Source organism: Bos taurus, chromosome 20 (assembly GCF_002263795.3).
Source record: "Bos taurus isolate L1 Dominette 01449 registration number 42190680 breed Hereford chromosome 20, ARS-UCD2.0, whole genome shotgun sequence".
Lineage (NCBI taxonomy): Eukaryota > Metazoa > Chordata > Mammalia > Artiodactyla > Bovidae > Bos > Bos taurus.
Window position 1 is genome coordinate 17,006,115 of NC_037347.1, and position 13,102 is coordinate 17,019,216.

General features: G+C 39.1%; 1 protein-coding gene across 2 annotated transcripts; it reads left to right on the forward strand.

The window, feature by feature from the left end:
- Window positions 1-2,035: 2,035 nt before the first annotated feature.
- Window positions 2,036-12,482, forward strand: DIMT1 (DIM1 rRNA methyltransferase and ribosome maturation factor). 2 transcript variants are annotated; one of them, NM_001046036.2, is made up of 12 exons: window positions 2,036-2,168; window positions 2,517-2,590; window positions 3,846-3,932; window positions 5,625-5,686; window positions 5,770-5,863; window positions 5,952-6,001; window positions 6,762-6,885; window positions 7,325-7,417; window positions 8,510-8,574; window positions 9,162-9,225; window positions 10,366-10,472; window positions 11,947-12,482. In NM_001046036.2, exons 1-12 carry the CDS (start codon window positions 2,090-2,092, stop codon window positions 11,987-11,989), a joined length of 942 nt encoding a protein of 313 aa, NP_001039501.1. In that variant the 5' UTR covers window positions 2,036-2,089; the 3' UTR covers window positions 11,990-12,482. The 2 variants fall into 2 exon arrangements, with proteins under 2 accessions (NP_001039501.1, XP_024837018.1); XM_024981250.2 differs by lacking the exon at window positions 2,517-2,590 and having other exon boundaries at window positions 2,080-2,168.
- The last annotated feature ends 620 nt before the right edge of the window (window positions 12,483-13,102 follow it).

A 13,102-nucleotide genomic window follows, 5' to 3' on the forward strand; every position in this document is an offset into this window, starting at 1 on the left:
CCAGTACTCTTGCCTGGAAAATCCCATGGACGGAGGAGCCTAGTGGGCTGCAGTCCATGGAGTCGCTAGGAGTTGGACACGACTGAGCGACTTCACTTTCACTTTTTACTTTCATGCATTGGAGAAGGAAGTGGCAACCCACTCCAGTGTTCTTGCCTGGAGAATCCCAGGGACGGGGATACCTGCTGGGCTGCTGTCTATGGGGTCGCTGAGTCGGACACGACCGAAGCGACTTAGCAGCAGCAGCAGCAGCATGGAGAATGGGAGAGGAAGATTAGAGTGGATTCAGGAAGAGCTGGCTAGGCTGGCCTCAATTCAGCATATATGGGGAGCCCATTTATGTTACCAATACATTCTATTGTATGATCTCCAGCAGTTCTCACAGCTACAGAGGAGCAGAGGGCAAAATGGTTATTTTGATTTCTCAATGATTACCATCGCTCCTTGGCAAAACATTCAAGGCCCTTTACCATATGTTCCCATTTACATTACCTGTTAACTTCTCAGTTATACCAAGTTTCCTTTTCTTCCTCAAATACTCTTACCTCCTGTCTTTTTTAGTGCTTTCCCTTTGAATTCTCAAACTTTCCCTGGCTAACTTTTGGTTGGCCTTTAATGATCCAGCTCAAATATTCTATTTTGAAAATGCTCCCCAGGCACCTCAAGTATTAGCCATAGTGCTAAGATCATTCCTCTTTTAGAGCACACTGTCTTCAGAATACAGAACGAGTTTCCAGATGCAGTTGTCATTTACTGTGTGATCTTGAGTAAGATATTTAACATTTTTGTTCTTCAGTTTCCTCATCTGTATTATGAACACAATGATAAGCCCCTATTTTAGAGAACTTTGAAATGGTGAAAAGATATATCAATAAATGGTGCTATTATTGTAATTATTTGCATGTCTTCCTCTCTTGAAAGTTCTTTAAAAGCAGGAATTGTCATTCATGTTAATTTTTAAAATTCCTAACATTTGACCCAGTGCCTGGCACACTGTAGACGTTCCAGAGTTGTGGAATAAATTAATGATCAATGGAATTAAAGGCATAGTTGAAATTGCTAACAGGGTATACACATTTTTTCCTAAATTAGAATTACAGCAAAGAAAGAGCAAGGCTAGGGAATGCACACAATAAATTATGCAGGGAAAAGAAGTCAGCTTTGGTAAAAACAGATTGCTTCTTCAGGTAAATAAGGTTCACACGGAAACATTACACTGACAGCTAAAACAGACATGGACATTGTTTCATGTAACTTTCAGTCAGAGCCAATACATAACAATGAGCGCATTTACAGTTTCAGACTTTTTGTCTAACTCTCTCAATAGAATAAACTTTGAGATCAGTTTCCTATTTATCTTCGAATCTCCATCACCCAGCAGTGTTTAATACACAGCAAGAGCTCAATACGGAAAGGTTTAGAAAATTAATCACGTGCCACAGAAAGAAGCGAAACCACCAGTAGGTCCAGTCAAACTAAACACTTAATTACATTTTCAGAGTTACTTTCCGTAACACAAGCAGCGGAGAATTCACTCCCGCTAGAGGAGCAAGCTCCTCTTCCCAAGCTCCTGGGATCCTCACCCACAATCGGTTGGGATACACGAGAGAAATACATGACATAAATTTTCTTCGGATTTGAGAGATTCAACAACCTAGCCTGGTAAAGCATCCGCAAGCTTAACTACATTACGTAACTTAAGCTTCCTCCACTTCCTTGAGGGCTCACACCCAAACCTATTTAACTAGCTTGGTGCGTGTAGGGGCAAGGCCCCGCCCCAGATTCTAAACTAGCCAATCCAAACTGCTAGAATCGGCAGCGCGGTGTCTTCTGGGATCCGTAGGCTTCCGAGGTTAGGCTTCCCGAGCGGCCGAGCTTATTTCCGGCGGCCATCGGGCTCCAAAGGCCCGCCCTCTTTCTGGGGGCGGACCCCGGAGCAAACCAAGGGGCGTGGTTTCGCCCCACCCCTACGTGGCCCGATAGGGTGCTGGTGGTGCAGGCCGGTGATTCCCACGTGGTGCAGAGACTAGAGGTTGCCGGTTCGGGTCCTTCTTGACTTCCTCGGCCTGTGAGCTCTCTGCCTGCAGAGATGCCGAAGATCAAATCAGCGGCTAGCGGCCGCCGCCGCGAGCGGCAACAACAACGCGGGCAGCTGAAGAGCGCCGGAGGTGGGGACAGCCGCGAGAGAGCTGGGATCCCTTGGGTTGGGACTTCCGGTAGGACCGAGCCGGGACAAGGTCGGAGTTCTGGCGGGGACAGTGATGCCGGGCGGCCCAGCGCTCCGAGAGCGCGGGAGTCCCGGGTTTCCCCGAGCGACGAGCGGAGGCCCCGCGCGCCGCCTCTGACTTTCTTTCACGGAAGGGGTGGACTTAAAAGTCTGTCATCCAGGCTCCTTAGCGTGACGTTTGGCGCCCCTAGCTGGCGCAGTTATCGTCCCCTAGCTATCCTGTTTTCTTCTCTGGGACGGTCTAATGTTTTTAGTTGGGAAATTAAAGCTATTTCATGTTTTATTGCAGGACTCATGTTCAACACGGGGATTGGGCAGCATATTTTGAAAAATCCTCTAATTGTTAACAGCATTATCGATAAGGTGGGTTTGGAAGAGGAGAGGGAGAGAGTTACTGGGTTATTGATTTTAATTTTAGGGATATCTAAGCACAGAAAAGATTCCTGACACAAAATAGATGCTGTATAAATACTTGTTGAATGAATTGAAGAATTGTGTAGGATTCGCAAGTTCTCTTCAATATGATTTGCTTTATTCTGTGAGTCTCGGGTTCTAACTCCAAATTCGTTTATCTTTCTGTAGATTATTTACTTCTTAGCTTGACACTTCTACCTGTTCAATTCCAGATTCTTCTTCTATTACCAGTCAGTTTTTCTAGGCAGCATCTATTACTGTTAGTTTTTGTTTACTGCAAACCCTAAAAATATATCTAAACAGACACCTTTGGAAGTTTGTTCCCCAGAGAAACCTGTATGTTATAAGCCAATGCCACATGTAAACTCTTCAGAGTATTCTTCCTGTATGGGTTATTGATGTTTTCCTATTGTTCTGTATGATTGGGAGCTAGGACATGAAACAATAGGTGGTGCAGATTACTTTCATGGTTGCAAAGGAAATATTCTGGCGCCGTAGAAAGGACATTACCAGGGTGAGAGATGTCAACTTAAGTGTCGTATGCAAAATGAGAGTTGGCCTAGCTTTTTAACCTTTTTGACTCATGAATTCCTTTGTGCATCTGATGAAAGTTACGGACTCAAAATACTCCAGCTATGTGCATACATATACTTTTTTTTTTTTTGCCACATGTTGAGGGTTGTGGGATCTTAGTTCCCACACTAAGTATCTAACCCCCGCCCCCTGCAGAGGAAGCATGGAGTCCTAACCACTGGACTGACATTAATTTTTGTGTACAATTTCTGGATCCTTCTGCACCCTTGAAACCATACATGGATGTGGAATTGAGAAATACTAGTACAACATGCTATGGTTCATCATTTTGGTCCTTCCTTTTTGAACCTAGTGATAATAGTGTTGGTAACAAGGTGCTGTTGGAATCATTTCAAAGATAGGAAGGAGAATGCCACTCTTAGAACTGCTGTCTGCTGTTCCTACTTCTCTGACTCCTATTACCCCAAGTTAGGAGGACTATTCAATTTCCACTTGCGCCTAACGTTAATGAGATACTTTTTTTAAACATAGGTCATGAAGTAATCTCCTAAAAATGGGAGTCAGAATAAGATCTCCTAACTGTGCACTTTTGAGTAAAGATATTCTGATGTAAATTAAATTCTGTGTTCAGATGTGCCTGTAAAGCTAAAGTAGCTGTGCTTGCTTGTAGGCTGCCTTACGACCAACTGATGTGGTGCTGGAGGTTGGACCTGGAACTGGCAATATGACTGTAAAGTTGCTGGAAAAGGCAAAAAAGGTAAAGAGAGGATTTAGTGTTTGGTATCAGGCATCATGTGAGTAAGCTCAGGTGGTTTACAAGTATAAATCTGTTTTAATGAATTGCTGTTATTTTAACAGTAACTCTTGCTCCTTTGCTAGAAACTTTATCTTATAAAATATGAGCAAATTGGGTGAAGTGAGTCAAAAGGTACCAATTTCCAGGATAAAATAAATATGTCTGGGGATGTAATGGACATCATCATGACTGTAGTTAACAACACTGTAGTATACTTGAAGGTTGGCTAAGAGTAAAGTCTCATGACAAAAAAAATTGTAATTATGTGGTCATGAATGTTATATATATCAAATCATTGTATTGTATACCTGAAACTAATATAATGTTTTATGTCAATTGTCTCAATTTTTTAAAATGGATTAAAAGAAAAAAATATGGGTATATCAATCAGGAAAACAAACGACATTGGCTACTTCAATACAGGGAATTGGTTACATGGTTGTTAGAGGACCAAGAGAATAAAACACTGAGGTTAACCCAAGAGTTGAACTACAAAGAGCAGCTACCACCTCTCGGCTCAGGGGAACAAAGCAAGGGGACTGGAGTTATTGGACTTAGAACTCGGGAGGAGATCCAGCACAGGCCTCTGAGACTAGTGTCACCTGGCTGCTGCTGGCGCCTTCTTTGTCTCTTCGTGGATCCAGTTCCAGTGACATCGGATCATTGCTGTGTCTTCTGGTGGATGTAGGCAACAAAAAACTTATCTGAAGAGAGTTCAGTGAAGAGACCATTGACAAGATGTGGGAATGTTAAGGGAACCAGTAAACAGTTAGTGAAAAACCTAGGGATTATCAACAGCAGGAAACAGTTACCATCGAGCAACCTCAAGGGACAAGAGGAGGGAAATGTGTTACTGGAGCCCAGAAAGAGCAGGGACAGGGACCACTCATAGCCAAACACGGCCGCTGCCAGAACTTGTGCGAGGCAGGCGCAGGCATTAGGAAGTTCTCAACCCCACCCCTTGGATCCAGTAATGCCTTCCATTAGCCTGGCCCAACAAGAAGTCAAAGGGCGAGGGAGCTGGACTGTATTACCCTACAGGCACAGCAAAGCTGGAGAATGGATCTGGGAGCTAAACAGACTAAACCTCACATATATCTGCTTTGTAGACAGAGTCTTTCTGGAAGTCAGCAAAACCTCAGCTTATACTGAAATAAAATTTCAGCCTACCTGGTATCCCTTTTCATTTACTTGAGAAATTATGCTATCTGCTCTGGATCTTAGTAGGTGAGAGAAGTGATCTACTCATTCCACAGCAGTTGCTTTGTATGCTTCTAAAGAACATTTACTGCAAAGACATATTGTGTATTTTTTTTCATCATCACTTGAATTACAAAGCATGGAGCCATATGAGCACAGTAATCCTGTGAAGTATTTGGATAGAACGGTCATGTAGTCTGGTTGCTTACTTTTCTGGGTGATGTTTTTTGTTGTTCCTTTAACCCCCTTGCCGCATTTTGTAAAATCATCTCTTCATTAAATTCTCTTCAGGTAAGTTCTTTAAAATATACTGGTAGAGTACAATTGAAGAATAATGATGGTGGAATTGGGAAAAGAATTTTAATTCATTTAAATAATGTAAGTTCCTATTGAGTTAACAGGAAAAGATTTATTCTCCATAATTAACCTACAAAAAATTTTTTTTTAATTTAGGTAATTGCTTGTGAACTTGACCCAAGGCTAGTAGCTGAACTTCACAAAAGAGTTCAGGGCACGTGAGTATACATAATAGAATTAAAGTACATTTCAATCTTGTGAAATGATGTTCTTTTTAATTGCTTTTTTTTTTTATCATCAGGCCTCTGGCCAGCAAACTTCAAGTAATGGTGGGTGATGTGTTAAAAGCAGATCTGCCATTCTTTGATGCTTGTGTGGCAAATTTGCCTTATCAGGTATGTTTTCCAAATGTAGGAACATTATATTTACTAAATGGTTCTCTGGTGGGTCTTTCCCAGAAATAACCAGTTAATTCTTTTCCAGATCTCTTCTCCTTTTGTCTTCAAGCTGTTGCTGCACCGACCTTTTTTCAGGTTTGTGACAAGAAGACTAAAGTTACTGCCAAATCTTAGAAAAATTACAGTTTAGGCCATGAACACAGATAGCCAAAGGTTAAGGTTAACTCAGTTGAAAGACTACTGGAGAATCTGTTTTGTAGAAAGTATCAGTTTGTGTGCTGCTCTCTCTGTCTCACATTCTTTAGCAGTTGCTAGTTACCTGGGAGAGGTGTGGGCTGAGTCGTGCTTCTGACACCAGATGGCCTTTCCATATTTTCTTAGGCTTCTGTTGTTAGCCCAGGTCAAACTTCTTATGTCTAGATTCTGAAGTGTCCTGCTAACTGGTTTCTAGTACACTCTATAGCAGTGATTTTCAAATTGCAGGTCAAAAACTCCTTAGTAGTTATAAAATATATTTAATGAGCCATGACTGTCACTTTGTTTTTAAATGACATGGAATGGAATATATCAGGGCATTCATTTCATGTCATCCAGGTGATTATACTTTCGTGAAACTTTTGTTGACCTGAAATACTCTCTCATCTGATCATTGAGGGCTTACGTTCACAAGGGGTTAGAGCTACAACCATTATACAATGAAAAACAAAGGTAGGTGGGTCATTCTGTGGGAATAAGGCTCAGGCTGAAACTGTTCTCCTCCCTTCTGGCCAGCTGATTGTTATTAACCACAGCTACTGATTTACTGCTTCCCACCTAAGAAAAATCACTGAAGTTAAAGTACATTTATAGTTGAAAATGACCTTTCTCTTTTTATTCCTTTCTGCTGTCTTTTCAGATGTGCCGTGCTAATGTTTCAAAGAGAATTTGCTCTCCGACTGGTCGCAAAACCTGGAGATAAGTTATACTGCAGACTGTCGATTAACACACAGCTGTTAGCACGTGTGGACCATCTAATGAAAGTAAGTGACTGCTGTTGAAATGATGGGGCTTAACTCATCACTGGGCATCTAGCTGTGCCTTCTGTGAAGAGCATGTATGATTACTATTTTTTTAAAAAAAATTATTTTTGGCTGCAGCGAGTCTTCGTTGTTTGTGCGGGCTTTCTCTAGTCGTGACGAGCAGGGGCTGCTCTTTATCAAGGTGCACAGGCTTCTCATTGCAGTGGCCTCTCGTTGCTGAGCGTGAGCTCTAGGCGTGTGGGCTTCAGTAGTCGCAGCATGCCAGCTCAGTAGCTGTGGCTTGCGGGTTTAGTTGCTCCTTGGCACGTGGAATCTTTCCGGACCAGGGATTGAAGCAGTGTCCCCTGCGTTGGCACTTATCCAGTGCATCACCAGGGAAGTCCTGATTACTATTTAAAGTTGTTTTTGAGAGGACTACTAAACATTTTCTGATTAACAGGTTGGAAAGAATAATTTCAGACCACCACCCAAGGTGGAATCCAGTGTCGTAAGGATAGAACCCAAGAATCCACCACCACCTATCAATTTTCAGGTGAGGTTAAAATAGGGTCATTCAATAAAAGGAAAAAAAGTCCAAGGTGGAAGATGTGTGTCTGTAGCAGCGGAAGAATGAGTCAACCTAAATGTCTAAATAGGAGAATATTAATTATAATACATCCTGTGATGGAGTACTTAGAATTTTTTGACACAACACAGTTGTTGAAGACCTCAGAAGAGCATGGAAAATGTTTGCAAAAGATAAAAAGACAAGAATACCATTGCAGTTTGCTGAAGATTATATCTACAGAAAACATATATCTATTTGAATAAGACATGGGAAACAGGATAAAATGAAAATAGTTGTGTTAAAGTAATAGTATGGGTATGGCACCCCACCGCAGTGCTCTTGCCTGGAAAATCCCATGGACAGAGGAGCCTGGTGCGCTGCAGTCCACGGGGTCACCAAGAGTCAGACACGACTGAGTGACTTCACTTTCACTTTTCACTTTCATGCACTGGAGAAGGAAATGGCAACCCACTCCAGTGTTCTTGCCTGTAGAGTCCCGGGGACGGGGAGCCTGGTGGGCTGCCGTCTATGGGGTTGCACAGGGTTGGACACGACTGAAGTGACTTAGCAGCAGCAGCAACACTGTTTAATCAGAATTCTAATTTTTGCCGTTTAAAAAGAGAAGAAAGCCACATGACTTGATGTAAAACCTCACTGCAATCACATTGGATAAAAACATGCTTATGTGGTCAGTAGCTGGTGGCGGTGGTGTGGTTGTCAGCTATTCCTACAAGGTTTAGCTAGGTGTATTACACAGGCTGTATTCTAAATCACGTCTGTTTTGAGTCATGTTCTTTTGAAAACAATACTTAGAGTTAAATAAATGCAATGTTCTTTGTTCCAATGTGGCACAAATGTTTTCTATTTTTAAAATTGAGGGTATAATAGTCAATGAGGTGCACAAAACTGTGAAAAATATAGATCTTACTTTTGTATATATGAACCAGACACATCAAGATATAGAACATTTTTATCACTTCAGAAGGCTTTTAGTTTTATATAGTAAGATAAAATTGTGCCTACTAGGTTATCAGTGGGGCTTAATATTTTCTAAGAAAATACCATCTACTGTTTCAGGAATGGGATGGCCTCGTAAGGATCACCTTTGTTAGGAAAAACAAGACACTGTCTGCTGCATTTAAGTAAGTATTTTACTAATTTATGATATATGAGGGATCAATGCTTCAGATACTGTGCTAAGCGCTAAAATTTGGTCATTTTCCTGAACAGTATTACCCTAAAGCATACACATGATCCATGTCCAGACACACTTTTAATTTTGTACTTTGGGAGGCAGGAGATTTTAATGAAGAAAAGTTCCTGGATTTGGGAATTAGATCGGGTTTGTTTTTTTGAGAAATGGGAAAAACCCAAAAACTATACCCCACATCTGCTTTTCCTTGGAAAATGGACCCCTTCCACACTTTTGAAAGATTCATGGCATTTAACTTGGAAAAATATAATAGCAATTTGGAACCCAAGGTAAAAAAAATGGTGAAAGCCACAATGAAAAAACTAATTTTTGAGATGATGTTTTTTTGTAATCTAAAACTTCCTTAAGATGTGTATTAGGTTTAAATATTAGGAGTTGTGATTATTTCAGAAGTTTAAATATTCAACCTTTTTTAGTTCTTTAATTTTACCATGTGGAACATAGGCTTAATCTTATAGTAAAGGAAATTTATATTTATAATCTGTTTGGAATAATAGTGACATCATTTCTTTATAGGTCAAGTGCAGTCCAACAGCTATTGGAAAAAAACTACAGAATTCACTGTTCGGTCCATAATATTGTAAGCACAAAATGTTGTTGTTTCAATAATTTGTTGTGTTTTAAAATGTCCATTTCCTACTGCTTCATATATTACAAAACTCTTAATTCTGAACATTTCATAGGACCCTTAAAAGATTGTATGTCATAGGTCAGTGCTGCTGTATACTTTGTAGAATGAGCAGCCTTGAATACTCTGTCCTTTTTTACTGACAGTTTTTTTCTTTTGGCTATAAAAAGATTCAGTTGAGTCATAATTTTCTCCCAAATTTTAACCATGTATAACTTACTCAGCTTAAAGGTATTTGCTAGCTTTTGAATTGGGGCCATCCCTTCTTGCTTGTTGCTCATATAGAAATTACAAATTTAAAGTTACCATTTTCTCAGTGCCTTTTTTTTAATGCCCAGAAATTGAAATAATTAGAATAAAGTAAGGCATAAATGGCAAGTTCTGGTTGTGAACCTCATGTCTCCTACCATTATCTGTGCAACATTTTCTTGAGTTGTGTGAACACACAGACATCTATATATGACTGTGATGTTTGATAATTTTTTAGTTTTCCAATCTAAACAGAGTAGCAGATAAAAGCAAATTTTCTTTTTTTCATTCAGCTCTTACATGGTTTAATGTACCGGTAGCATAGCTACCTCCATTTTATGAATACAGTCTCTGAACTACCTACATAGGAAATACTAAATTGGATTAAGAAGTTTTTGGATGGAAGATGTGAAGTGTGAAGCATTCTCAAGGGTTAGAGAAGATATCTCAAGGGTTAGAGAGGCTATCTTTGAGAAAAACTAGCTAGCTAATGAAATTTGTGCCAAGAAAATGTTAATTTTCAAAGATATTAACAATTGCTGTAAAATCTAGTTTACAGCTTTAATTATGTTATGAAGTACTTTGCGAAGCCTGAAACGTAACTATTTCAGAATTTCTAAGAAGAAAAAGGGCAGTATACACGATGAGTACTTGGTATGTGCTGAACATCAACCACTTAATGAATTAAGAGATGCAAGTCTTATCGACACAGATAGACTTTCCAAAACTATCAGGAAGAGATTAGGTGATTGTTTATGACTTAACTGAAAAAAAAAAAAAAAAGAGTCAAGGTGACTTCATTAAAGATATGTTGTTCATTTATTCTGCATCTTGTATTGATAGATAATACCAGAAGATTTCAGCATAGCAGATAAAATACAGCAAATCCTAACCAGCACAGGTTTTAGTGACAAGCGGGCCCGTTCCATGGACATAGATGATTTCATCAGGTAACTACATTTTCCTTTTACTACATGTTTACATTTCTTTACTGTGACACCTTCATATTTAGAGATTTAAAGGCTTTTAAGCGGTTATAAGGTGCTACCTGGGAGTTATTGCATAGCACTTCCATGGCATGGAATAGTATTTGGTGTAGAAGATGGAGGCTAGTTAGCTGCAGCAGAATGCATTTTCTTAAGAACAGTACATGAAGAACAGTCCAAGCCTGGAGATAACCTCTGTGACAGTGTGAGTTATGGTGTGTGTGCTTCTCCCTTCCAGCCCCCTCCCCCAACTCCCATTCATAGTCTTAATAGTTTGTCTCTTCAAAGTAGCCGTTCAGGTAGAAGAATCACAATACATATAGTTGGAACTTCTTTACTGAGAATAGCTTTTAAGTATGAAATAATATTAGTTACAATCGTATCTGGTTATCATTTCTAACTGGTTCAGTAACTTATTTCATGGACTGAGACAAGTTCTATACACCCGAAGTAAGAAAGAAAGAATGGTGTCATAAGTAACTGGGCAATATAGAGCAAAATTTGTTTTCCTTCGATTAAGCAAGTAAATCTTACAAAAGCAGAGTAAGGTGTCAAATAGTCAGATAATAATTGACCTGCATTCATTGTTTTTAATCACTAACACTTTGATTTCCTAACTAAAAAACCATAAATTTTTGTCTCTTTAACCAATTCATTTTTAAAGCTTCCATGATCTAGAGGCTGAAAAAAAGAGGGTAGATTGATATAAAAGTCACTGGTTTACTTTTTTATGCTGGAAACACAGTTGTATGTAACTGAGACAAATGACACTTATATTTTATTGGCAGGCGAGCAGTACTACTGTCTTCATTAGATGTTAATGCCAGGAATTGAACATTATCCATAAGTAACATCTTTAGATACCTTAACCCATCCTGTCGGTTCTTATGGGCCATCCTGAAAATAATCTCAGGCAGGTCTAAATAGAAATATTTCATCTTATTTTCCTTCATTCTTATTAATTTTCTGCAAGATTACTAAACATGCAGCTTACTAAAACAGTGATCTGATAAGTACATAGGTATCCAGAGAGAAGTAAGTATTTGAGTCTGAATAACTGAGCTCAGAGAGCAAGAAAGGACACACGAGATTAGCCATTCATCTCTCTCCTGTCTCTAATTCCAAACAGCTTTGCATTCACTACCAGGTTGAAATGGAACAAGTACCAATGTGCTCTTAGGCCAGGGTTAGTGTAGGTCTAAGATTATTTTAGTTAAATTCATCATGCCTTAAGACATACAGGCTACGACAGGAGAGGCACCAAAATGAGGTGGCTTTAACCAATATATCTCTCATAAACTTAATTGAAGAATAGTTTCTTTACTGACATCTTAGGAGTATTTGTGTTTTAGAACTCATGGTACAGGGACTGTGTACGCGTTGTTACTTACTACAAACTAGCATTTGAATACCATCCCACTTGGTTTCTTTTTTTCAGATTGCTACATGGATTCAATGCAGAAGGTATCCATTTTTCTTAGGTATCTGGAAAAGAGAAGTTTTTCAAGCTCAAGGAAAAAAAGTGGAATTATATGTTCTTAATAGTTTGAGAAAATGAACTATGCTTGGACACTATGTGCCTGACTGCTTTTGATGGACTACAACTGTCACCATTTAGTTCTCTGAATTTTTAAGAAAGTAAGTCAGTTCTAAGTGTCCAAGGTTTCTTTGTTTTTTGCTCTTGTTTGTTTATTTTGGTTTAATATATAATACAAGGCAGGGTGATAATAATCTTCAAGAGCCGCAGATACGCACAACTTTACACTTCAAGTTATTTCTAACAGTGTATAAAGATGGTACCCTTTTATTTTCTGTGTTATATATTATTGTGAGAACCTCTTTTAGGCTTTAACTCTTTAGGCCTTTGTCCTTCAAGTCATAAAAAAGTTGAAATGTTTAATTTAGTCACATATCCCCCATACCATTTCTTCTTGTTATTCATGTGTACAGTAAAGCAGTTGTCTTAAAACGTTATTTTGCGTCTCGAATTCTGTTTTCCCGTACAGTTTCTGTCACTGCCTATCCCTCTAGCAATCCTGTAGTGTTAACAGGCTGCATCAGGGTTTTAGGTAAGCCCGAGCCTGCTACTGCCACTGCATGGTACCAGGCATATATTACTTCTAGGCATTCCTTGTAAATGAGCATCTCATAAATTTGTATGAATTTTCATACAAAAAATTCATAGACTTAAAATTTCAAAGAGTTTTATAAATCAAAACTGACTTTAAAGTTAAAATCTCTGCTCTTCAATTTCAAAACCAACCAACCCAACCAGCCATTCTGCCACAACCACAGGTTCCCAGTATTCATGACTTCTGGGTAATTAAAAATTTCAATAGATGTCATAAATAAGTCTAAATTAGCTACAGTGTTTAAATCATTATCAACATTATATTCAATATTGTAAATGCCCTTTAACAAAGAATTATAGTAGCTATTTTATTTATATAAGGAAATTAATTAAAATATTTTCAGTGACATTTGGTTTTCTTTATACCTAGTTTAATAGAAGGAATGTCTCCAGATTACTTTAACAGGGGTCCATACAGCGAGTGAACCTAGAAGGAAAGCTAGGTTGTTTGCCTAAACAGATT